At 32.2% G+C, this 27,668-nt stretch overlaps 3 protein-coding genes across 3 annotated transcripts; 1 reads left to right on the plus strand and 2 right to left on the minus strand.

Annotated features, from left to right (window-relative positions):
- Positions 1-2,051: 2,051 nt before the first annotated feature.
- LOC141721843 (alkane hydroxylase MAH1-like) lies at positions 2,052-3,806 on the minus strand. The gene has a single exon (XM_074524972.1). It carries the CDS (start codon positions 3,777-3,779, stop codon positions 2,238-2,240), a length of 1,542 nt encoding a protein of 513 aa, XP_074381073.1. The 5' UTR covers positions 3,780-3,806; the 3' UTR covers positions 2,052-2,237.
- Positions 3,807-10,405: 6,599 nt separating this feature from the next.
- Positions 10,406-11,910, minus strand: LOC141720246 (alkane hydroxylase MAH1-like). Its single transcript, XM_074522594.1, has 2 exons — positions 10,874-11,910; positions 10,406-10,826 (listed from the first exon to the last, which is right to left on the minus strand). Exons 1-2 carry the CDS (start codon positions 11,908-11,910, stop codon positions 10,406-10,408), a joined length of 1,458 nt encoding a protein of 485 aa, XP_074378695.1.
- A 1,613-nt stretch (positions 11,911-13,523) lies between these two features.
- Positions 13,524-15,729, plus strand: LOC141720247 (uncharacterized). Its single transcript, XM_074522595.1, has 2 exons — positions 13,524-13,987; positions 15,192-15,729. Exons 1-2 carry the CDS (start codon positions 13,524-13,526, stop codon positions 15,727-15,729), a joined length of 1,002 nt encoding a protein of 333 aa, XP_074378696.1.
- Positions 15,730-27,668: the final 11,939 nt, after the last annotated feature.

Here is a 27,668-nt window from a genome sequence, read left to right on the forward strand (position 1 = left end):
TATTAACATAAAAGTCACTGAATTCAGTTGCTTTTGTTGTTTCCAATATTTGTAATTTTTGGAGGGAAATTTCCCGCCTATTATACTTGAATTTAATAAAAATAAAAGTACTGCTAAGATTAAATTTCACCAATTAAAAGCAACCGATTATAAATTCCACCGATTAAAAATAACCGAACTTAAATTCCACGGTGGATTCTATTCATTCGTCAACGAAAATTCTAGTTGACTTTAAATTCCACCGAAATCGGTAAAATTTAATATCGGTGACTTTTAGTTGGTGGAATTTAGTTATTTTTGTTATAATGTTACTTGCCAGTCCAGAGTCCATTATACATGTTTCCAATTGTACTTAGTTTTCAGTCTTTTCAGTCTTTTCAGATTTCAGTTGGTTAAAAAATAATGAGAAACCATCTTATATACAATCTTGTGGTTAAGAAAACAATCTAAGTTGCAACCTTTTTGTGTTACTTGGAGAAAAGGAAGTTTCTTTCGACAAATTTGAGTTAGTTTATGGTTATAAATCATCCACACAAGTACATAACATTAATGTCACATGAACAAGTTTCTACGTCACTTTTCTTCATCAGCTAAAAATAAAAGCTTGGGTAAAAATTAAAGTGAAAATAGAGAGTGAAATGTGCATGGGTTACTCGTGAGAGTTATACTTAAGCAAAACAAATTATTTAATCAAGTATAAATGAAAAATTGTTTACAGAATTGATTCACTATTGAAATTTACGACGTTCGATTAAATTAATACTTCCTTTCCTGTTGAGATATGACACTCATATTTGCATTACTTATTTAATATTCTTGTATACACCAGAAATGGAAATGCGCAAACTTGATTCATGTTAGTGAGATCTATATATCTAGTCTGGTTGTTTAAAGGCTAAACGATCTTTTTTATCCTCGAAGTATATAGGGTTATACCGATCAGTCACCTATATTTGAACTCGCACTTTTAACCCTTGAGATTTGTATGAGATTTCGTCGTATCCTTTCGCCCTTTTTATCGTTATCGGTATAAATTATTGAGGCTAGAAAAGATATTTACCTTCCAAGTTATACTGTTATGGGTCAAAAGTACATTTCTCACCCCTCGAGGGTGAAAATGTACATTTCTTGCATATTTATTATAATAATTAGCCCTTAAATTATATTATGATGTATCTTTGAAGCCTCAAGGTATAAAAAAATATATTTTTAACCTTCACGGTATAAAAAATGTACCTTTTAACTCATAAGGGTATAACTCGGAGAGGGTAAAATATATTTTCTACCCCTCCGATTTATGTCGATAACGGTAAAAAGGGTAAGAAATCTCATACTTTGGGGTATAACGCTATATATTTTAAGGGTGAAAAGGTCATTAAGCCTTATAAATGAAAGTTACCGTTACACATTGATAAATAAATAAATCGGGGATCAGACAATTTCATTATTTGACGAGATTATTTATTTATCAGAATTCAAAAATACTTGGTCTCTAACTCTTTATTTTGTTGTGACAAGAAAAAATTATTCATTTAACAAGTTTATTCGTTTATCGAATATTTATTTATCAAAATTATTCTAAGAAAATATAGAGCTTTTTAAAATTGTCGATCATAATGCATGGACCATTCCAGCTACAGTTTGCAAAGATGTAATGAGTTACTCCTTGCGAGTTTTTCGTGTTTGCTAGTTATCATCATCAAATAACTTTTCCTGCATTATATTGTAGACTACATGTTATCATCATCAAATAACTTTTCCTGGGTTATATGGCAGACTAGATGTAAACATAGGAAAAATAGAAAAATGTTTGGTGTACAGAATGCTGTACAAAATTTTGTACATAATATATAGTGTGTTTTAATTGGAATGAACCTCTGTATTTTTATCAACAAAACTAATTAAAACACCTTATATCAAATATCATGTTATGTACAAATATTTTGTACAAAATTCTGTACACCTAGTAAAATGCATAAATCAAAATTTAATGATTAGGAAGGTTTATTTCACAGAATCGAAATGAAAAGCATTGGAGATGAAACAGCAACTAGCAAACAATAAACATCTTGAATGCAATTTATAAGATAAGAAAAATACATCAGAACTTGTAAAAAAGAGCTGAACTGGATTACAAATGAGAGGCACTATAGCCGTCTGCTAAGTACCAATTTATTGAAAGATATATATGATTCTTGGCTTAAAGCACACAAATGGTTCATTCCACAGAAACAGAATCATGCACTTCTTTTAGCTACCCTGATCTTCAAACCATATTTCATGTCGAGAATGAAAGAGTCACTTGGGACAATTGGATGACTTTTGACCACCTGAATGCAGTAACCATGTATGATACTTGTTGCAAGAATCTTCATCTGTGTAAACGTCATATCCTTACCTGTACAAAGTCTTGGCCCGGCATTAAAAGCAATAAACTTGTATGAGGGTTCATGCTTGATGCCTCCCTGTTTATTTATCCATCTCTCGGGCTTGAACTCCAAGCAATCTTTCCCCCATATGCTCTCCATTCTTCCCATGGCATAATAAGACAACACGATTTTAGAGTCTTTTTCCACGCGATGGCCACTTGGAAGAATATCTGATTCTATTGCAGTTTTGTGATTAAAAGGAACGGGAGGGTAGAGTCTTAAAGACTCACACAGAGCTCCATGCAGATAAACAAGTTTCTGCATCTCTTCCCTTTTGTTAAACAGCATCCAGCTTTTAACTTCTTTTGATTGCAAATTTGTGTTAATCTCGTCTAAAATCTTGGCTTCTACTAAAGGATTCTCCGAAAGAAGCCAAAAAAACCAAGAAAGGGCTACACTTGTTGAATCTCTCCCACCAACTATTAAACTCAACAAAGTGTCCCTCAAAAATTTATCAGCATTTCCTGGCATTTCCTTGTCCGCAAACTCCATATAAGCTGTTGACATGTCTAGTTTATCATCCTCTTCTGCTGCAGACGAGTGCTCAGAATTTTCCAGTGCCACTTTTTGGCGCTTCATAGATATGCATTTATAAATGAATTCATCAATAACTTCCCAAGCTTCGCTTAGCTTCTTTTCTTTACCCAATCCGATCCATCTTTGCAGCTTCCAAATGCTTTCAGGAAGTACATATCTGTACAACACCGCCTCTTGAACATCCATAAGACCCTGATGGAAAGGAACATGAGGCAATTCGAGAGAGAGGCTTTCAGGGTCATGATCCAAAAGCAAGGAACAAATATTATCAAAATTAAATCTCTGAAATAAGTCATGCAGATCCACCTCAACCCCACGTTCAGAAGCGCGATCAAGCAGTGGGACTAGCCTTTTCTCGATTTTTCTCCTCACAGTCTTTTGTATCATGGGATAAAACTGTGCATGAGTGAACAGTGACATTGTAATGCTTCGATGAACTTCCCAAAGATGACCATCGGCACTAAAGATCCCATCTCCAAGAATATCAAAAATCTTGTTAAACTCGACGCCTTTGGGATAATTTGCGAAATTCTTGCTCAAGATATAATTGATGTTAGCAGGATCACAAGTACCAAGCAAGTTCATGTTGGCTAGACTTGGCCCGATGAAGTTGAAAGTTTGGTTGCTTTTTTGGAGAATGTCCGTAGCAAAGTCGTGAATTCTATGAGCATGTATAAGCACTGAAGGCGTCATTCCCACTAGAGGCCAGTTAGTTAGCACAGTGGAGGTTTTGCGTCTGCACATATAGTAGTTGAAAACGAATAACAAGGACATGTAGAGAAGTGCAAGCTCAATAATGGTATTGAGAGCCATTTTAGGAATTGTGTTTTGTTTATTTTGTTACCCAACTTAAGCAATTTGCGGCACCTATATAAAGCAATTGGATACAAAGCACCAGCATTTCTGTACATCTTCAATTAATTATCCACCTAACAGAACTTAATGCACATATATTATTTCATGTATTTTTTACTGTTAATACCAGCAAACCATGTGATGATACCCGGATTTTGGTTTTAATTTATCACCGGTGACATTTTTTATTATTATTAATGGCTTATAGCCTGTGCAATGCATTGCTTTTTTTTTAATTTTTTTTAAATTTAACTTTAACATTTTTTAATATATATTGTCTCGTTCATTTCTATACACTTTTCTTTCGGATGTCTCATTCAATTTTATATATTTCAAAACTTACCTAAAAAAATTTATAATATAAAAATTAACTATATTCACTATTCCACTTTTTCTTTTTTCTTACCAAATCAAATGTATACTTATCGAACTAAGAGGGTATATTGTTTGTTGTTGCAATATTATTTTAAATTTTGATAGTTTGTTTTAATATTATTGCAATAAATATGCAAATATTAAGTAATATATGGATGTAAATATTTCATGATTGTTATATCAATATATCAAATTTTGGTGTTGTAATAGTAGTATCATTATATCATATTTTGGTATTTAAATAGTTGTAGAATAATATAATCTTTTCATTATTATAATTTGTTAAATCTCTAATTATATTTTATAATATTGTATTATAATTGGTGTTTGGATAGTAGTAGAATAAAAGTAACTATTTTCTTTTTATAATTGTATTAATAATAAACTTGTTTATAATCATAATCGTTTATTTCTAATTATACCAGATCAATGGCTGAGATTATTTTGGAGGTACATGACCAAAGTTTCGGATAAGAAATGAAAAGGATTATATTTATAAATAATTCAAATAAATATTACATGAAAATTATAAATAGTTTACATTATTTATTTCGCTAAGTTTTAGAAATCAGTTTTTGACGGTTATACAATCCTCCGAAATTATCTTTAATTTAATTATGAATTAAAAAAATATTATCTAACTAAAACATTCATAAATAAAGTGAGAAATTAATAAAATAATTTTATAATTTCGGTCACGTGTTTTTATTAATTTATCTAATTGTATAATATTATAACTAATGTAGAGTAAAAAATTGATATATATATATTCAAAGAATTATTTAATTTTCAAATCTATTATATCGATTTTATTATAATTATTATTATCTAGTTTTTCTGTTTATTTATGATGTCGACATATTAATTCCAATGAATGGCGTTATTTTTTATTGATACAAGAAAAAGATATATATATATATATATATATATATATAAGTAGCCTAAAAAATAAAGATCATATAAGTAGTTGAGTAGATTTAGTATTTAAGTAATTTAAAAATATCTTTAAAAATCATATTCAAGACATGTTATTAATGATTTTAAGAATTGTATATGTTGTGTTAATATATTTGTGGGGTATGTGAAAATAATTTTCTTCATCATGAGGTAATTATAGTTTCAATTCAAACTTAAAGTATTTATTTAATATTAATTTGCTTAGAAGGGTATATTGATAATTTACTAAATAAGTTAAAAAGTCATGTTCACCATAACAAAATATAATAGATTGTATGTTTTTTTTTTAATTTGCATTCCTATTTTAAATTATATTAAATAGGACCGTATAGTTATTAGAGAAATTACCAAAAATACTACATTTTATAAGTTTGTTTATGATTTTGATATTTTTTGAAAATAATTACAGAAATACGATTTACAACCGAAATAACCACATATACAACTTATTTTACATTTTCGGAAAAAGGTTCGTTTTTGTTACATCTTTTACATTTGAAGTTGCCTCTGGTGCACAATCTTATATTTTGCAAAAATAAGGTATAAAATCCTATTTTTACAACACAAAATTTAAAAAGATCGCATTTTTACAAAAAAAAAATCAAAGAAACTTATTTTTCAAAAAAAAAAACCTATAATTGTTATTATTATTCCTCTTATTTACTTCTTTTTGGGAAGTAAACCTTTCCTCCAATTATGTATAATATAAAGACAAAAATTAGGATTCAGTTTTATTAATATTAGTATTTTAATATAATTGTGAAAAAGGAATTGAGACCTTTCCTTTTTACGTCTTAAACAGGGCATTCATAGTCATAATCCTTTAGACGGCCCTGTCTAACATCTACACAGAAGATGAGAGCTAGTACACAAGTGGACATTAAAGTCATTTGCAGAAGCATATGTTGATGTATATGTTAAGGTTCATGGATATGTCTAAATTTATTAGCTAAGCCTAGTGCAGTAGAGGAAGCTCATATTAAAATCACTTGAACGATTCAAATTGGTCCCAAAGGTAAGAAGAAGTCTAGCTCCAAGTCCAGCTGGGAGTAGGGTACCTTGTCACGGGACTCCCCCGTAAAATATGATTATATGCATATTTTTTGTCATATCATTTATCAATTAAATATAATAAAATTTAAAACATAATTGTTATACTAATATACAGAAAATTTGAATATAAAATTAAAGTTAGTTGATAGTAACAATCGAATACCATCATAATACTCATATATATTAGTAATTTTTTAGATATTCAAATATATGTAAATATTTTAGAATTATATTTATTATTTTTGAATATTTCTAATATTAAAATAATTATTAAAAATATTAAAAAAATTAGTAAAAAAACATGTCAAATCATGAAAAAACATGTCTGGCTAATTGACGTCATGACATTCCCATCTTGACATATCCGTACGGCTGTGACATGCACCCTAGCTAGGAGTCATGGAAGACGTCTCTGGCTCCCTCGCGGCCATGTTCATTTCCTTGGTTTAATCCCTATCAACTTTAATTAATTGCGGCTAATGAATACAGCAAGTTGAGTTTTGCATGAATCTGAGGTGAGTTTAATTTTTTTTTGTTTCATGAGTTCGACTGAGCTTTCTAAGAATGAACTTGGCTCGCAAATAAAGGAGACAATACGAGATGGTTCGCGAACAAATCGAATCAAATCAAATTGGACCTGAATCTGTTCGGTGACATTTTGTAGGCTTTTTTATTTTGTTGTATGCCTACGTTTAAAATATCGTTTCATTTTATTCGGATTCTATTATCTAAAATGACAATGTTTGCTCTAATTGTATTAGCTTTCTCCGTATAAGAGTTTAATATTAGTCTGTTGCAATAATTTTTCTTTTACCAATTAATTATAAATACAAGTAATCGAACTTTTGACATTTCACCATGACATTAGAACTAAATCACTGCAGCAACGTTTTGTTGACGGTTTTTTGACTATTGCAATAATTTTCGATGTATACTTGGCGGATTTCTTCGTTTATCAACTTTCATTGCATCATTGCAATAATCTTTACGATCCAAATTCAAGTCATATCACCCTTTATGGGCCGGGTCGAGGTACTGAAACTCTAATTGAGGTACGTTGGGCAACATTGGTCTTGCAAGCTAAGGCCCAGTTTCACTTAATGGCATAAGTCGACGTTGCACATGAAATAATGAAAATGAAAATGGACGTGTAAGAGCATCTCAAATTTTTTAATTAATCAAAAATATACTCCCTCCATGCCTCCTAATTGTTATCGTTTCTAATATAATGTACGACACACATTTTAAAATGGAAAAAAAGTATAGTTCTTTGACATTTTTAAAAAAAAAAATCTTAATAAAAGTTTAAACATTATACTTTTATTCAGAAAAAAGAATTTTTTTTTAAAAAAATTATAAAACTATATTTTATATTTATCTTGAAATGTGTGTCGGACACTATCTCATAAACGATAAACCATTGGCCGAGACTCAGGGAGTAGTTTTTAATATTCTCTTTCTTCCACATTTTAAGAAAATATTTTTAGCACGCTCCTTCAAACAACACTCCAGTGATGGACATTCACTAGTTTAACAAAAAGTTATATATATAATATAAAGTAGTAGAGATATATAATATTTTATTTACTAGGGCTATAAACGAAATTGAAACCCTACTTGATATGATATCAAATTTTAGTATGCTAATTAACAACCGGTAACAACTCACTTCTCCCACTGATATCAAAAGAACTCCAATAGAGTATTTACAAGAATATCTCTTGACACCCCATTTGAGATGCTATGGTGCAGAAATTATATACACTGTGCAGCTGAGAAAGAGGTTAATGACTTCAGTAGTGGGTTGGTCTAGGTTAGTAAGTCGAATCACATTAACCAATATTATAATTGATAAGTTTCCAAATATGAATGAATACTTTTATTTTCTAACCTTCTTTTTATTATGTTATTTTTAAAATAAAAATTGCAATTAATAGAATTTCGCACTGTTCTAAAAATCGGAAAGGATTGTTCGGTGGAGGGCCTTTCAGTAATTAAATGGATGATCGGTGATTATTTGGACTTGATTAATCATAGCATTAATCGGAAACAATTTATTTAATAAATAATAATAAATAATTATGTTTAAATGTCACTAACCTTTCATAAGATTTACAAAAATAAAACCAAATATCATTGATGTTTAAATGGTAAGATTTACAAAAAAAATCTACCACTAATAGTCCATAATTGATATTTAAGTGATTTGTGCTAATTAATTACTAGTGATTACCCACTACTCACTACTTGATTGTTACAAAATTACTAACTACTTGTCTATTACTACTACCAACTTAAATCACAAAATTACTAACTACTTGTCTATTACTACTACCAACTTAAATCACGTGCGATTCACGGGTTCCCGTTAATATTTAAATCTTTTATTTATCCCGTCATATTATAATTTTAAAATTATTTATATAAATATATAATAATAATAATAATAATAATAGTAATAATAATAATAATAATAATAATAATAATAATAAATTTATAAAAAAATATACGATAAACTGTGGTCGTAGTTTAGTAGAATAAGTATAATATATCTAGTAGTTTAACAATTTAGTAGTTCAACGGATATATAACACTATTTTTTTTATTTTTTAATAATAGGATAAGTTGTGGTTATAGTTTATTAGGATAAGTCCATTATTGTGTAGTAGTTTAATAATTTAGTAGTTTAGCGGATATATAACACTATTTAATTATTTTTTAATAACCAAAATTAGGGAATAACCGTTGAACCAAATTATACCCCATTCCGGTTATTATAGTATATAGTATAGATATATTAATTATTAAATATTAAATATTAAATGTTAATTATTATTTTCAAAAAACTTCAATTTTTTTTTAAAAAAAAATACTTTTTTGTTAATTTCCAACTTTTACCGATTCGGCCGATTTTTTTACCCAAATCGACCGATTTTTTTCGAACTGTCCAACTTTTGACCGATTATTTAAAAAATCGTTTGACCCGATTAACGATTAATCGAAACGGAAACCGTCCGAACTCCGATTAATCAACCGATTAATCGGTTAATTGGCCGATTTTTAAAACACTAGAATTTCGAGACTTATCGTAGGTGGAAGCACATATAACAAAAAAGAAAATATAGAATTTTAATATTCTTCGGAGGGTGGAAGATGCACTCCCCGATCCCTGAAGAGAGGACAAATTAGAAATGTGGAAGATGCACTCTCCGAAGAGAGGACAAATTAGAAATGTTAAGTAAACAGTCGCTCTAAAATTTTAAACTAGCAGAAGAAGACAAGATCTTATACTTTTTAAGACTCCCCTCCATCCTACAATATTTTTCTTACTTGACAACAACAAATACAACCAATATCAATAAAAATACCAATAACAAACATTTAAATCAAATAAATGGACCGAGTCCTCCCTAAATCGAGCTCGGATGTCATGTTAATTAATCGGTCACTCCAAAATATTAAGGTGGTAGAGTAATCCCCGAATAAGATCTTATACTCTTCAATAAGAAAAAAGAGGTCATACATACGAAAGATAAAAATGCAAAATTGATCATGCCAATCAAATCTAAGAGCATCTCGAATATCTCCTTAATGAGTTCCTAAAGCTAAATTTCGAGGAGGATGAAACTAAACAAACTCCAACAAACTCCTAATTTTTTTTCAAATTTTTAAATATTTTATCGGATAGAATGGTATATAATGCGCGCCCAAACTTGTCTCAGTGTGCAACTATCAAAAATAGTAGATCAAAGTGACAATCTAAAGAATAAAGAGGATGGGAAATACAATATACCCTAAAATATAGAGCTTGTTTAAATTTCTGGAGTAAGGCATTCAGTATCAAGCTACAGCTGCAAAGATGTAATGAGTTTCTCTATATGAGGCTTCATCAATGGTTTATTTATAACCTTTTTCTACATAATGGTAGACTAGCTGCAGCAAATACGACATAAACCTCAGATGAGCAATTATTATTAATTTATAACTTATTTATAATTATTTTGAACGTTTTCATATAACCTATTTATGATTATTGTGAAGGTTTTTTCCTCAGTTTTCGAACGAAAAGCATTACAGATGAGCCAGCCACTAGCAAGCCATAAGCATCTTAAAGTTAAAGGCAATTAAGATAAAAAAACACTGCATCAGAATAGAAAGCAGTTCAACTGGATTACAAACGTGATGAACTACAGCAAACATCATCTAGAGAACACATCAATGGTCCATTCTAGAGACACAGGCAATGAAGCAGTTCTTTTGGCTACCCTGACCTTCAAACCGTATTTCATGTCAAGAACGACAGAATCAGTTGGGACTATGGGATGATTTCCGACCACCTGAATGCAGTAAGAATGTATGATGGCTGTTGCAAATATCTTTATCTGAGTGAATGCAATATCCTTGCCTAAACATAGTCTTGGCCCGGCATTAAAAGCAACAAACTTGTATGAAGGTTGGTGTTTAATCCCTCCTTGTTCAGTTATCCATCTCTCGGGTTTAAACTCCAGGCAATCTTTTCCCCATATGCTCTCCATTCTTCCCATGGCATAGTAAGACAACACGATTTTAGAGTCTTTCTCCACCCGATGGCCACTTGGAAGGATGTCCGGTTCTGCAGCTCTTCCTTGTTGTCGAAAAGCATCCAACTCTTGACTTCTTTTGAATGCAGATTTCTGTTGATCTCTTCAAAAATCTTCGATTCTACTGAGGGATTTCTTGAAAGAAGCCAGAAGAACCAGGAAAGAGCTACACTTGTTGTGTCTCTTCCACCAAGTATTATACCAAGCATAGTGTCCCTTAAAAGTTTATCAGGATTTCCTGGCATTTCCTTGTCTGCAAATTTCATGTAAGCGGCTGAAATGTCCAGTTTATCATCCACTTCTGCTGCAGACATGTGCTCAGAATTGTTTAGTACCACTTGTTGGCGATTCATAAATATACATCTATATATGAATTTATCAATAGACTCCCAGGCTTTGCTTAGTTTCTTTTCTTTTCCAAAGCCAATCCAACTTTGCAGCTTCCAAATGCTTTCAGGAAGTACATGTCTATACAACACAGCCTCTTGAGCATCCATGAGACCCTGATGGACAGGATCATAAGGTAAATCAAGAGAGAGGATTTGAGGGTCATGGTCTAAAAGCAAGGAACAAATATTATCAAAATTAAGCCTCTGAAATATGTCAAGCAGATCCACTTCAATCCCATGTGAGGATGCATGATCAAACAATGGAATTAGCCCTTTCTCGAGTTTTTCCCTTGCAATCTTTTGTAATGTCTGATAAAATTGTGCATGATTGAAGAGTGACATGGTGGTACTGCGACTTACTTCCCATAGATGACCTTCAGCACTTAAGATCCCCTCTCGAAGTATATCAAAAATCTTGCCAAACTCAGGGCCCTTGGGATAATTTGTGAAATTCTTGCTCAAGATGTAGTTGATGTTAGCGGGATCACAAGTAAGAAGCAAATTCAAGTTGGCTAGACTAGGCCCGATGAACTGGAAAGTCAGGTGGTTTTCTCGGAGAATGCATGTAACGAAGTCGTGTATTTTATGAATATTCATAAGCACTGAAGGTGTCATTCCCACCAGAGGCCAGTTGGTTAACACAGAGGTTTTGTGTCTCCACATCATAGAAATGTAGAGAAAGATTAACAAAGACAGAGCAAGAAGCGCGAGCTCAATACCTACATTGACAGCCATTTTACAATTTGTGTTTTGTTTATCTTGTTCAAGAAAGTAAGCTATTGCAGAACTTATATAGAGCAAAATAACCTTGCCAAAATTCTCTTTCGGGACATTTTATTAAAATTTCATGTACTACTATTTTAAAGTTTTTAAAACATATCCAAATTTCAGTTAAATATAGTGATCATGAACAAGATTCGTTATAATTTGATTCTCATGAACAGCTATCGATCTTTTTAGAATGCAAGTGAAATTTGTTACATGAAGATCTCTGATTAATTTCGGTTCGGTAATAAGTGGCTCAAATATTCATAATTCCAGTACTGGAAACTCGCATTTAAGACATTTGTAGGAGGAAGAATTAGTCCAGAAGCAAATTATGAACCCTAGCTTGCTAGAGATTAAGGTTGAATCTTAAGGTATCGTTCTTTGCTGCAATGAAATATCCCTTTCGCGACGTTTTTCCTTGCAGTCTGGTGTATTATCTGATCAAACTTCTTTGTGCATGATAGAAGAACATCCCAAAGATGACCCTAGTATATCAAAAATCTTGCAAATTCAGGGCCTTTGGACTGAATGTGATCATCTCAAAGGGAAGAATCACTATCTTAAAGAGACTGAATGATATCTCATTGAGATCGATGATCAAAGTGATAACCTTCATTTGAGTGATCAATTTGATATTTAGCCTTCCAGCAAAATGTATTAGCTTCTCATGCATTCGTCTGGAAAGCAAGTGAAGTTTTGTACACCGATATCTGATTATTTACGGATCAATTAGCTTCCGAAGCTGGAAATAAATATCAAAGAATTTTTATTTTGAATTAACACACAAACACCACACACGGCTTACTTTTCCGACAAAGAACTATCGTAAATCATGATTCCGACATAGAACCTCAAACTTTGTTATTACCGGATTCTTCCGTCAACAATTCTTTACATATCACTAGATTCAAATCTGATTTTGCTAATACCTTGTATTGCATGTCTGCCTATATTGTGTGGTCGGGCTAGTAGCACAGCACTGAAATCTTACATTTAAGTCATTTGAACGAGAAAAACTAGTCCCCATCCATATATATCTACCTCGTGAAAGAGTCACTATCCCCCATAAGTATCTACCTCGTGCAAGACCCATGTCTCAATAAATTTTGCCATATTGTTTTTTCTAATTAAGCCCCATCCTACACATTCAATTTTACTATACTTTTTGTTATATAAGCCATGCTCGTGCATTCAGTCCTCGTTCACGTAGACCAAATATTAAATCTAACATATGATAAGTCAATCTATCGATTCTTTCCTAATAAGGAAATGCTATTTTGATTTTTTTTGGTGCTAAGGAAATGCTATTTGATGAAATATTATAGTAACACTCTTCGAATAGAATATAATTGTACTTCACATTGCTGAAAACTGCAGCTCAATCCATACCCAACTTTTGGATGAGCTTGTTATTGGTGCCAGTAGAAATTTGCACCAAGATTGAAAACATAATGAATGGGTATTGGTGGGGTGGTGATGGTGAGAATAAGGGAATTAGATGAATTAAATGGGAGAAATTATGTGACGTCAAGGATGTGGGGGGATTAGGATTTCGTAAGTTACGGGAGTTTAACGTGGCCATGTTAGCTAAACAAGCGTGCCGGTTGATTAATAAGACTAATCCTCTGGTCACAAATTCGATGAAGGCTCGTTATTATGCAGACACTGATTTTCTGGATGCTGGTTTGGGTGCGAACCCAAGTTTTATGTGGCGGAGCATTATGGCAGCGCAAGGAGTTGTTAAGCAAAACTGTAGAAGAAAGATTGGCGATGGTAGGAGTACTAGAGTCTGGCAGATCCCCTGGTTACCATGCTGTGATAATGGATTTCCTACAACTGTACCTCATGAGGAATTAAAAGATATTTTGGTTCATAATTTGATGACTGAAGATCAGAAAGCATGGGATGTAGATGTGTTGAATGATTTGTTTAACGACCGTGACAGAGCTTTGATCCAGCAAATTCCAATTCCTAGTCGTAGTAGGCCTGATCCATGGTACTGGCCTTTGGATGATAAAGGCGTGTTTACTGCTCCGAGGAGAGTGTACAGATACTGAAGGTGGATTCTGGAAGCAGTTGTGGAGTCTTCAGTTGCCTGCAAAAATTATAAATGTAGGGCTTGTAAAAACGTGTTACCTACGGCTTCAGAGTTAATTAAAAAACATGTCAACATCGACTTGATGTGTCCATGGTGTCGTTCACAACCGGAAACTCCAGTACATACGTTGTTTTTGTGTACATTTTGTTAGAAAATTAGGATTTTAGAGCTTAATTTAATTATGTTCTTGATGTTAATCCTAAAATCTAATGATTGGAAATTGTTCAATGATATTTGAACTTAAATTTTCATGTATGGTTTTAAGAATTTTCTTAATGAAATCCATATGAAATGAGAGATGAAAGTAGTTTGGAAAAGCTTGGAAAATTTGAGAATGTTTGTCCCACATTGATATAAATAAAGGGGGTTGTGTGCTTTATATGGTATTACCCACATGAGTAGTATACAACTACTAAGGTGTGTGATGGTCCATTGTGTTGTTGTGTGCTTCACGCGCACACACACGCGCGCCCCGCCCCGCACCGCACCAGTCTAAATATATTGAACCTGCAAATAATCTGATCTGTTTACAAATAATTAAAATTCAAAAGCTGTTCAGTTTTGATTTTTTCATTTATGAATTCAAAATCTGATCAGTTTTGATTTTTTCATTAATGGAGCAGTTTAATTCAGACATTAAGTGTGTGGACAGTTTCATTTTTCCTCTCCTATAAATAGAGGCTAAACTGAATGAATACAACACACTACATTCTCATCTCTTCTCTTCAATCTCTCTGCATTTCTCTCCCATAAGTCCTGAAGTGCTGATATTTTCCGGCGACTGAGGTGCTGGTCGAAGTGGAGGTTTTGTTGCTGCTGTTAACATAAACTCCGAGCTGTTTTATCCTGGTGGAGATATTGCGCACATCCCAAACGCAGCAGGTAGGGGGCAATAATCTCTTCAAGAGCAGCCAGGACTTCGAGCAAGGCCTGGTGACTCAGCTGTAATCATTTTCTTGGCGTTTTGTATCTGTAAACCTTTATTTCAGTCACTGTTGAAAGCTATGGTTTCGGGTACATCTTTCTTTCTCTCTACGTTATTTCAGTTACTGATTTTGTTTACCTGCATGTTTTGTTTTGTTAACTGTGGTCTTGGCCTAAACTTGTTAAATTCTTTATACACTTGCCTCTATGTTGCTTTACTTGTTAGTGAGTTTCTCAACACATTTGCTACGGAGCTGTGGAAAAAGATAGGCCTACAAGATATTATTCCTGGAGATGAAAGTGTAACGGTTCTACAAATTTTACTTAATGCTTTCAGGACTAATAATCGGGATAAACGTGCTCTCGTTGGATTGTTTTGTTGGGGTATCTGGTTTAGACGCAATACGTGGGTGTGGGATAAGCGTTCCATATCAGTGTTTGGGGTGCAATCTATGGCTATGCAATTGTTACAGGATTGGAGACGTAATCAGGAGCAGAATGAAGACAGTGATCATCGAAACCAACGTGCGAGAACTTCACGCTGGTGTAAACCTCAGGAGGGGTGGATTAAAGTGAATATAGATGCTGCTTGTCATCACCAGTTGGAGTTTATAGGCATGGGTTGTGTTGCTAGAGATGACAGTGGCCGTTTTCTGCGTGCTCGAAGTGAGAGAATGCAAGGAGGGATGTCTCCACGGGAGGCAGAGGCATGGAGCTTTAGAGCAGCGTTATCATGGATGAAACTATGGAAGACCCAAAGGTAGTAGATGCGCTGCATGGTATTCGAGGGTATTCCAATTTTCACACTATAATTGAAGAGTGTGAAGAAATTCTTAAACACTTTCATGAAGTGTCGTTGTGTTTGCAAATAGATCTGCGAATCAAGTTGCCCATGAGTTAGCACAGACGCTTATTCCATGACAGATCCTATGGAGTGGGTAGATAGAGCTCCAGATTTCCTCATGTGTAACCTTATTTCTGATGATTATTAATGTAAGTACAATGTTTTCAAAAATAAAAAAATAAAAATTAGAGCTATATAAATTATTTAAGAGAAAAATGCGCCTATCTACGAGGAGTTATAATTTTAATAATAATTTTTTAATTTTTTAATCAAGTTATGTAATTACATATATACCCCTCGTATTTTTTACTCGGCTAAATTAGGTGAGTATATCGATCTCGTCAATCAATTAATTTCACTAAATAATTATACAATAATTATTTATTTAATTTAACTTCTTTGGTATCACCTGTTAGATAATATATTTCTTTTTCAATAAGCACTTTCAAGTGAATGCATTGTACTGAAATACAATGCTCTCCGCGAACAGGATTCTTTCATTCGAGAAAGTTTATTATCTAACCGAATATCATGTAAAATGCCCCGGACATTTAGATAATAAAACATTCATGTCCGAACGTAGAACGAGTGAAAACCTACAAAAACAACAACATTAATATCTATGCTAACTTTTGTAATAAATGTACATATATAAAATGCAGAAAATAGCTAATAATAGCAAAAAATATGATTAAAGGAAAGGAAAAAAAATCTAACCAAAGGTTATTCCTTTGGTTAGATACTAGTTTAACAAATTAATATTAATGTAACATCATTAATAAATTATCAATATAATAATAATAATAATAATAATAATAATAATAAATTGATCGATATGGTAATATATATCTATATATCAATATGGTAATAAATTTGATAATATTTAATATATTTAACACATTTAGACAAAAAAAGGTTCATATAATTGTGTTTCTTTACCTAACTTAAAGTATCTCCAACCATAATAGCTAAAATGGTTACCTAAATCATCTAAAATTTTGTTGAATCTGTAAGGTTATTTGCTGCAGGGTATTAGATATATTGATTAGCTAAATTCAACAATAGTGTGTTATATGTATTTTTAAATTATTTTATATATATGAAAATTTCACATGTTCAAATAAATTTAAATATTTATATATGTTAAAAACATATACTTATATGCATAATAAAATTTTATATTTATATTTTATTATATTAGATTAGATTTATTAATATTTTTATAAATATGTAATATTTATTAAAATAATAAATAAAATTAGTCAATAAGAAAATCATATTTTGACAGTTCATATAACATAAAGTTAAAATATTAAATATGAAATAAAAATTTGAACACATAATTATATATTAAATATAAATATAATATGAATATATGTGTGTATCGATGTGCAAATTAGGTTAAAAGAAGGTAAAAAGTTGACGACGTGGATTTTTTTTACTAATGCTACATAATCAACAAATATAGAAGATGTGATACAGGATATCTAATTTTTTTGCTAACAGGTATAATGGTTGAAGTACTATATTTTTTAGAGATAATATGTATATAATTGTGCCACCTAGACTTTTTAGCTGTTACAAGTGAAGATGGTTGGAGATGCTCTTAACTGCCATCTAATTAAATCACTCCACATACTTTCTTAGCAAATTAAATAAAGACCTATTAACTCCCACTAAATATTTTTCTTTTTATTTTAAGAATGCTTCAATTTATAATATATTGTGCTAAATCAAAGCTTGCAAACCCCAAAATCACCTTCCTCACAAACCTTTGCAATTTTCCAACTTCACATTGAATAATGTTTTCATATCCGGACACTTTGTGTTATCAAGAATTTTTGTCTTTACCGATAATTTTAAGTTGTGTTAAGATTACAATTAAAGAAAATAATCTCCCAAACTAGCCAATTTTAATTCCAAGTGGTAAATGCAATAGAAACTCTTACACAATCGAAATGATGAGTCAATTTTCTAAAGTTTCCTAATCTAAACTCGAAGCTAGCAAGTTTTCAGGTAGCGAGCATGAATTTAATAAATTATAAACTTAATATTTATAAGTTAATTAATTTTGAACAATTTCCTACATAGTTTAAATGGAGATAAGTTATGTGAGTTGGTCTCTTCGTATATATGTCAACAAAGATGAGCCTTCTTATCTTCTTGTTTTTATGTCAATAATTTTTGTTAATACAAATTAATAATTATCTGACTTAATTAATTTTCTTTTTCCTTTAGATAATTAAACATATCACTTAGTTCAGAGGTCTCCTGGAAGATTCATCTTACAAATTTTTCAGCATTCTAGGTGCAAACGAGTAACTTTCGATTTATACTTCTACTAATAAATTCAAGCTGAAATTCAAACCAACTAAGTTGCAGTGTCTCTGTGTGTGAGTAGTACATCGACAGACTCAGTCCACGGGGAATCGCTTGCATTTACGTCGCCCTGAATACTCTATGCAACATAAATGAAAGTGTGATCAGCAAAAGAAAGATAGATATGTAGTCTGAAGACATAAATGCATTGGATTATATTTACCAACTACTGCTTGAAAGAAGACATTACCTTCAGTTTAGAGCACCTGTTCGATAATATTTACTTGTTATAGAATTTCATTGTAACTTCAAATTCAATTCTCTACAACTACATGTCTAAATAACCTCAATTATTTGAAAAGTACGATTTACGATCCATTCTCTTCGGTCTAAGCATCAGTCATTCACGGGCATGCACTTCGATCTTTTCGTAAACTTGACCTTTAAATCATACTAGTTGGTAACCCGTGCGAACGGGACCAAAATTAAAAATAATAGTATCACATTATTATTTGCATAAAACTGAAACACATAATCCGTGCAAAATACAAATCTAAATATAATATATAAAATGCTGTTAAAATATGTAGTTAAAAAATCGAAGTTAAGCGTAACTCTAAAATTTCACCGTATAGTTCCAGTTATGCATGCACCTAATTAGTTACTTATATAAATCTGACATGTTAACTTACTAATACGATTATTTTAAAGTAAACCGACGCTTGGATGTTCAGCAACAAATAAAAATTGAAGGAAATAAAATTTACAGAGTAGAAGTTAATTTTAGTCAGTTGAGATTTTAGTACATAAAATTTTAAAAATAGTTGTATAATTATCTACTGAGTACCAAGATTTAGGACGCTTATTAGTATAGTTAGTTGATAACCCGTGCGAAATACGGGTCCAAGACTAAAAATATCGGATTAACATTTGTAGAGAATTATTCATAATCCGTGCGAAACACGAATTAAAATTAATATATTAATATCAAATATTAAATTGTTACTGGCAAAAAATAGTTATGTGGTGAAAAATAATCGAATAAGTTATGAAATTTTCCACTATAATTCTAATTTTGCATTGTTTTACTTGATATAGAAATCTAACATATTAGTTTTATTTTTGTGAAACGAATTGTATCTCTATCTTATGAACCAAATATCTATTCTTTAGATAATTTAATATAATTAGTATAATTTGATAATTATCTTATAATTAGCCTTTTCAATATAGTTGATTTAATATTACTTATTATCGATAAAAATTAATTTACAAATTAAAAGTAAATAGATGTTATTAAACTTAATTTAATATTACGTAATATAATCTAAATACAGACCATAAATCTGTTACTGTTAAAATATGATTTTTAATTTAAAGTAAATAAACGTTGTGGTAAACCGAAATAAATACGATCGTTAAATCAATAAATTTCAGTTTAAAAGTTAATAAATGTTACTAAAGTCATTTGCTATTACTTAATTATTTTTAAAATAATGCTATAGAAAATAAAGTTTATAGAGAATAGAAGTCAATTCGTGTTAATAGTTTAATTTGTAGTTAGTAGTTTTTCAAAATAAAAGTATATATATGTTATTTTACTTAATTTAATGTAACTTAATAGATTTTTAATATAATTTATAAATAAATAAAGTTTACAGAGAGTATAAGTCAATTCGTGTTAGTAGTTTACCTAGTAGTTTGTAATTTTTCTAAAATTAAAAATAAATATGAGTTATTTTACTTAATTTAACGTAACTTAATAAATTTTTAATATAATTTATAAATCATTTAAAAAATATTTTTTATTTTATGAAGTAAATAGACGATTAGATGAACACTAACTAAAAAGAAAATAAAATTTACAAAGAATAGAACTCGATTTGTGTTAAAAACAAAGTTTACAGGGAATAGAAGAACTTATGATAGGTAAGTATCAAAATTTGGTATTTTGGTACTTTGTGCACCAAATTATACATGATTTCGCTTATTAATAAAGAGTATAAATTTCATGCGGAGAATGGCAGAATCGTATTTTGATACTTTGTGCACCAAATTATACATGGTTTCGCTTATTAATAAAGAGTATAAATTTCATGCAGAGAATGGCAGAATCACTTGGATAACTAGATGATTTTTGACAACCTGAATGTTGTAATCATGTATAATTGGCGTTGCACTAATCTTCATTTTAGTTAAGGGCATCACCTTACCTAAACAAAGTCTAGGCCCTGCATTCAAAGCGACAAAATTGTATGTTTAAAATACTAATATAAGATCACGTAAATGGTCTTCCTCTAATATCAGAGGCGGATCTAGGGGGGTCCAGAGGGGTCCCTGCCTCCCCTTAGTTTCAGAATATAATCAGAGTAGTATACTATTGTACTGCTTGTCATGGTAGCCTAGGTGGTGTTCACTCGTGGTGTTTTTCCTGCAGACCCGGTTTCGAAACCTCTTCTCAAATATTTCTAGAACTTTGTTTTTTGTCTTCTATTTTCTCTTCTATTTTTAGTATGATATGTGATGCTTACAAATTATTCCGAACCTTATAATTTCTCACTAGTTTTCAAAATTTTCTCAAATTTTACTAAAATAAAAATATTTTTTTCCTTTATCCCCTTGTGTTGTTTTAATTATGTATGTTCATGTGTACTTCGTTTTCTGTCTTCTATTTTTTACCTTCTTCTCCGTCTTTTTTCTCTTCTATTTTTTTCCTTTCTCCCCCCTTTGTTGTTTTAATTATATATGTTCATGTGTACTTTCTTAGTATGATATGTGATGCATACAAATTACTCCGAACCTTCTAATTTCTCACCGGTTTTCAAAATGTTCTCAAACTTTACTAAAATAAAAATATTTACGATTTAAACACTGGCGCGATAAATTTTTAGGACCCCCCTGAAAAAAAATTCTGCGTCCGCCACTGTCTAATACCTTACCGTTTTAGAGAACTGCTTCCTTAACATGGTATCAGGGTATAAGAACTCATGTGATGTACTCTTCAACCCATTAATTGGCTATCGGGTGGGGGTATTAAACGAGTTAAGTTTGTAACTATTTCGTGTCAGAGATCTCCGGAAAGTCAAGATCCTTACTATGCGTATTTGGTTTTTTCTTTCATATGGCAAATGATGAAAGACATGTTGCATAGACCTAGGTATGTTAGTATTATGAATAAACTGTTTCTGTTTGTAACTATATATTGAGTGTTCAAGTCTTGGTGGAGGCATATGTGTGTAAGAAATAGGGTAAAGGCTCTAAATCTCTCAGCGCTACATGCTCGCATATTAGTAGTACAAATTTGATTGCAAAATTTCATGGGGGGATTAATGATCGTTCTGAATCCTGTTATGAGTTGCAACTTTGTTGTCACTTTAATAGTTTTGTTGTGTTATGTTCGTCAAGTATATTAGTATTTGCGCAAATATTTTATGAGGTGTAGGAAGTTGGAAAATATGCTCAAAAGTTCTAGTTATGTAGAAAATTGTTCTTGCTGATCAGGTTGTGGACAACAGCGGCAATAATGAAGATGAAGTACGAGGTGAATATGAAGATGAAGACCTCGAGGCACATAACTATCCGCTGATATAGGTCTTGTATAGTAGCCTGGTAATCTTGCTAAGCTTTTGTGAACTGATGAACCAGTTGGGTTTTAGTATATTCACTCCCTCTTTTGTTAAACTACTTTCTGGGGCATGTACTCGTTTAAACTTTCTAATAGTGATGAAACTAGTTGTACTTAACTAATTAGTATTATGGCTGTAAGGCAAGTATCACTTTTATGTTTAAATCTTGTTTGGTTTATATGTTTTTGTTTATTATTTTGTGATGCTCGATGTAATATATAAGTGATGATGTCAAAGATCATTGAAGATAACAATATCATTAGTGTCCATGATCAAAGTATGAAGTAAGACAAATGGACATCTGATCTAAGGAGGAGATTAATGAACTGTTATTTTTAGTAATCAGCTAAGTTTGGGGCCAACCCTAAGTAAGTTGTGTTGTTATCTTAATCTGTATTTTGTACTTATAACACTTAAAGTCTGTAAAAATGCAAAAGAGCATACTGGAGTCTTTTTCCTGAAACAGTATCAAGCCTAAGGATTCTATCTGGAAGAAGATCAAGAAGATCATGCCTCAGAAGAATTTTGAAGAAGCTTAGAGTTGACTAAATCTGTTTGGAGAAAAAATTCTAAGTCAAGATCTCTACAAGTCACAGATTTAATGTTATAGAGAAGTCATTCGAGAACTCCAGAATGCCTTATCGAGAAGTCAGGAAAGCTATTAGAGAACTCAGAAAGATATCGACAAGCCAAATTGAAGACATGAAGATTGGAGATATCGACAAGTCATTTCTTTATTAGAGAACTCAAAGTTATCGACAAGTCTACATTCATTAAAGAACTCTGAGTTATCGATAAGTCAAGTTCCACTAGAGAACTCAGAGATATCGATAAGTCAAAATTCACTAGAGAACTCAGAGATATCGACAAGTTAAAATTCAGTAGAGGACTCTGAGATTTCGACAAGGTAATGTGATTAGAGAACTATGAGAAATCGACAAGTCAAGAAGCCACTAGAGAACTAAGAGTTATCGATAAGTCAAAGTGAAGATGTGAAGACTAGAGATCTCGAAAAGCCAAAACTCTCTTATAGAGAACTGAAGACCTCTACAAGCCAAACTAAATATAGAGTACTAGAGATCTCGATAAGCCAATATACTTATCGAGATGTCAAGTGTTCTATAGACCTAAACTGGAGATCTCGATGTACAATCTCAAAGTACAAGGTTGCAGATCAGTTCAATATCTAAGATAAACAATCAACAAACAATCCAACAGCCGGATTGACAAGTCTACAAAAAGCAGCTTGAAGAATGTACAAGATCAATGGTAAAGATTAACTGACAAAGGAAGATTAAAGTGAACATAGGATGCTAAAGATAAGTGACAGTTTAGATATGCTAAGCCAGAAATGGAAGATCTGATTTTCTATAAATAGATATGACAAGTGACAGTTTAGAGAAGCTAATAGCATGTCTTATTACACACTGTGTAAACCAGCAGTTAACTGAGTTATAAAGTTAACACTGGTCCTTAGTCAGTTGTAATAATTTAGATCAAAATTCTTGTAACACTCTCAAGGAGAAGCTAAGCTCTTTATCAACAAAGAGCCTAGAAATTTTGTAGCAAAACAGTCTTAATTTTAATATAAAATTAAGTGAGTTTTGAAGATCTGTGTTCTTTATTTTTTTGCAAGTTTAAATTCAGCATGAACACATTTCACTACAAGAATTAATTTACTTTGTTCAACCATAAACATTCAAGAAAAGCTCAAAAACAGTAAAACACATTCACCGCCCCCCCCCTGTATGTTATTCATTTCCAAACAAGTGGTATCATAGCAAAATCTGAAAGTAAACAGATTCAAGATCTTGGAAGAATGAATACACAGAAAATCAGTAGCATCAAAATTCCTACCTTTGACAAAGCTAACTACACTCTTTGGAAAAAGAAAATGATGCTGTTTATCAGGATGACCAATCCACTCTACATTCAGATCCTCAAGGATGGACCGTTCATCCCTACGGTTAGAATTGAGGAATCTACAGATGGAGACAGGATTATCGCAGCTCTTTATGCTCCAAAAGATCCTACTGAGTATATTGATCCTAAAAAAAGAAAGTTTCCCTGGATAGCAGCTTACAATTAATTTTGATTGAGTCACTTGACAATGTAATGTACAACAACATTGTCAACTGTGACACTGCCAAGCAAATATGGGAAAAGATTGAGATACTCTGTGAGGAAACTGAGGAAGTTAGATCTAATCAAAGAAGGATACTGATTTCACAGTATGAGGGTTTCATGGCTAAGCCAAAGGAAAGCATTACTGATGTGTTTGAAAGATTCAATAAGCTGATAAATGACTTGCAACTTCATGACAAATACTATGAAGCTGAAGAAGTGAATCTAAAGTTCTTGCTTAATCTTTCTGATCATTTAGAACAGAAAATCTCAGCAATCAGGGAAGGGAGAGACTTGAGCAGAATAAAACTGGAAGTTCTATATGGAATTCTCAAAATATATGAACTAGAGATGATTCAAAGACAATCATTGAGATCTGGTCAAGGACATGTTGTGGATGGCTCAAGTGCTTTATTTGTAAATGAAGGTCAAACATCCAATGATAAACCAAGATCTCAAACTCCAGTTGCCTCAACAAGTGAGCAAAGAACAAATGATTCACAAGAACAAGTAATTCTGGAACTGGAAAAAGATGAGTTCTATACTCTTGAAGAACTGGATGAGCTAGATCAGTCAATGGCCTATTTGGCTAGAAAATTCTCTAATACTAGAGTAAAGAATCCAAGATACTTCAAGAATAAAGGACAGTCTTTCAACAAAGACAGCAGATGGAAGGAAAAAGGAAAGTACAATTCTGATAGCAAGAATGGCTACAAAACTGGATATGTTGACAGATCTAAGATAAGGTGCTTCAATTGTGATGAACTGGGCCACTTTGCTACAGAATGTAGGAAACCCAAGAAGGCAACGAAAGATAAAGCTTATCTTGAACTTGAAGCAAAGTATGAAGCTCTTCTGAAGAAACAGCAAATCAAAGCTTATATTGTAGAAGGTAAAAGTTGGGATGACTGTGAAATTGATGAAGATGAAGAACTTGGAAACTATGCACTCATGGCCTTGGAGCAAGGAGAATCATCCTCATCTAAATCACAGGTACCAACTCTTACCACCACTGATTTAAATGTGAATCAATATAAGGAAACTGTTGAGAAGATGATCGCAGGAATGTTTCACATCCACACAAGTATGGTTGTTGCTAATGAAGAAGTTAGTAGATTAACAAAGTTGAATGAGAAGCTTGAGAATGAAAAACAAGGAACTAAATTGTTGATAATGGAGCTTGAAGCTTTGAAACAAGAAATTGGTTATCTGAAGAACAAGCTCAAGTGTGCAAATGAGATTGAGGTTGTGCTAAGGGAAAAACTGGAGAAAAATGAAGTGAAGTTGAAGTCCTTCAATAATATATCTGTTAGGAGTGTATGTGCATTAGTTTGATGATATGTTTAACAAAATACTTAAGTAGAAATTTAGTGTCTGTAGCCTCAACGGATAAGACCACTTTGGCTATCCGTTGATGGTGTAGCTTTACTTAGAAATAAGTCTAGTGTTGTAGCATGTTTCAGTCTCTGCATTTAAAATGTAATTCTTGGAAGTTGAGAGAAACTATGAGTCATGTTGACTGCTAGATGATATGCAGATAGGAAGGCCAATTGTAAATACTTCATGCCTTGTAATTTTGTATAAGTGAAGTGGTATCAACGGATGACTTAAAGACCTTCAACGGATGAGAAGCTAAGCTTCAACGGATGTCTCTAAAGCTTCAACGGATAAAGTCATCAACGGATAACATCCTTCAACGGATGAGTACATCAACGGATGAAAGCTTCAACGGATGTTCTGATGATTAGTCGTTGATAAGGGGTAGTTGTACCTTCAAACAGAGGCACATGGGTTGATAGAGACAACTGAGATGTGGTAGCCGAATTTCAGGAACAACAGAAAAAGCAGCCGTTCTTCTTTAGTACAAAGATGCAATAGTCAACAAAGTACTGGAGTGAACAGGAAAAGAAGCAAGTGAAGATCTTATTTTATTACTGTATTTTATATTGTTCTTCACTTGTACACTTGGTAATATATAAATCAAGTAGAAGCTAGTAATTAGAAGAGAGATTTTCCAGAGCTGTTTAGAAAAATATTGAGAGAAAATTCATCTAGTTTGTACTAGGATGCAGCTGTGATCAACATTGTTTAATCACAGATTTTCTAAAATACCATCTCTGGTGGAACAACAAATCCACCAGAAAAGTTTTTAAGGTCTGTTGTGTTCTTTACATTTGTGCTTGAATATATATCTGTCTGTATTAGCTTAAAGCAATTCACACACTTGTTCTTCTTGAACACACAACTTTCATAAACTGCTCAAAACTTGAAAAAGTTTTGAGATTTACATTCAACCCCCCTTCTGTAAATCTCATTGTTAGTCCACTAGGAATAACAATTGGTATCAGAGCAGGCTCTTGACATACAAAGAGTTTAAAGATCTTGGAATCTAACAAAGATGAGTAAGAAGGATATTGGAGTAAAGATCCCAGTTCTTGACAAAGACAGTTATCACCATTGGAAGGTGAAAATGCACCTTCATCTACTCTCCCAAGATGAAGGTTATGTAAACTGCATTGAGAATGGTCCTCACATTCCCCACAAAGTAGCAACAGTTGCTACAGCCACAGTTGCTGTTGGTCAATCCATTCCAAAACCTAGAGCAGAATGGACAATGGAAGACACAGAAGAAGTCCACAAGGATAAGAAGGCTATGAACATTTTGTTTAATGGTCTTAACATGGATATGTTTGATAATGTGATAAATTGCACAACTGCCAAAGAGGTTTGGGACACAGTTCAACTACTGTGTGAAGGTACAGAACAAGTGAAACAAAACAAAATGCAGCTTCTCATTCAACAGTATGAATACTTTCATTTTGAAGAAAATGAATCTTTAAATGAAACATTCAATAGGTTCCAAAAGCTGTTGAATGGACTGAAGCTGTATGGAAGAGTGTACCAGGTGAAGGATTCAAATCTTAAATTTTTAAGATCCTTGCCAAAGGAATGGAAACCCATGACTGTCTCCTTAAGAAACTCTCAAGATTATAAGGACTTCACTCTTGAAAGATTGTATGGAATCTTGAAGACTTATGAACTAGAGCTGGAACAGGATGAGATATTGGAGAAGGGGAGAAAGAAAGGAAATTCAGTTGCATTGGTAGCTGAAGATGAGAGGAAATGCAGACAAGAAACTGCAAGATCTACATCAAACTCCAAAGATGGTATAAGAAATCAGGAATCAAGCAAGGGGAAAGAGCAAGTTGCTGAAAATGAAGACAACTCCAGCCAAGATGACTCAGATGGTATTGATGAGCATCTTGCATTTCTGTCCAGAAGATTTGCAAAGATGAAATTCAAGAAAAACACTAGAGCCACTAAACCTCACAAAAACACTGTGGACAAATCCAAGTTCAAGTGTTTCAATTGTGGTATAAGTGGACACTTTGCAGGTGAGTGCAGAAAGCCAACTTCTGAAAAGAAGAAATTTGAACAAGTAGATTACAAAAAGAAATATTTTGATCTACTCAAGCAAAAGGAGAGGGCTTTCATTACTCAAGAAAGGGACTGGGCAACTAATGGAGATGAAGAGGATGAAGATGTGGAGTATGTCAACCTTGCTCTCATGGCTGATTCTGAAGAAAATGAAGTTAGTTCATCAAGCAATCAGGTAATCACTACTGACTTAACACAGCTTACTAAAGAAGAGTGCAATGATGCTTTTAATGACATGTCTACTGAATTGTATCATTTGCGTGTGTCTCTTAAATCTCTTGCTAAAGAAAATAGTAGGATTAGAGAGAACAATCTGTTTTTAAGTAATAGAAATGCTTTGTTAGAAGATAAG

Source organism: Apium graveolens, chromosome 4, assembly GCF_009905375.1.
Source record: "Apium graveolens cultivar Ventura chromosome 4, ASM990537v1, whole genome shotgun sequence".
Taxonomy (NCBI): Eukaryota; Viridiplantae; Streptophyta; class Magnoliopsida; order Apiales; family Apiaceae; genus Apium; species Apium graveolens.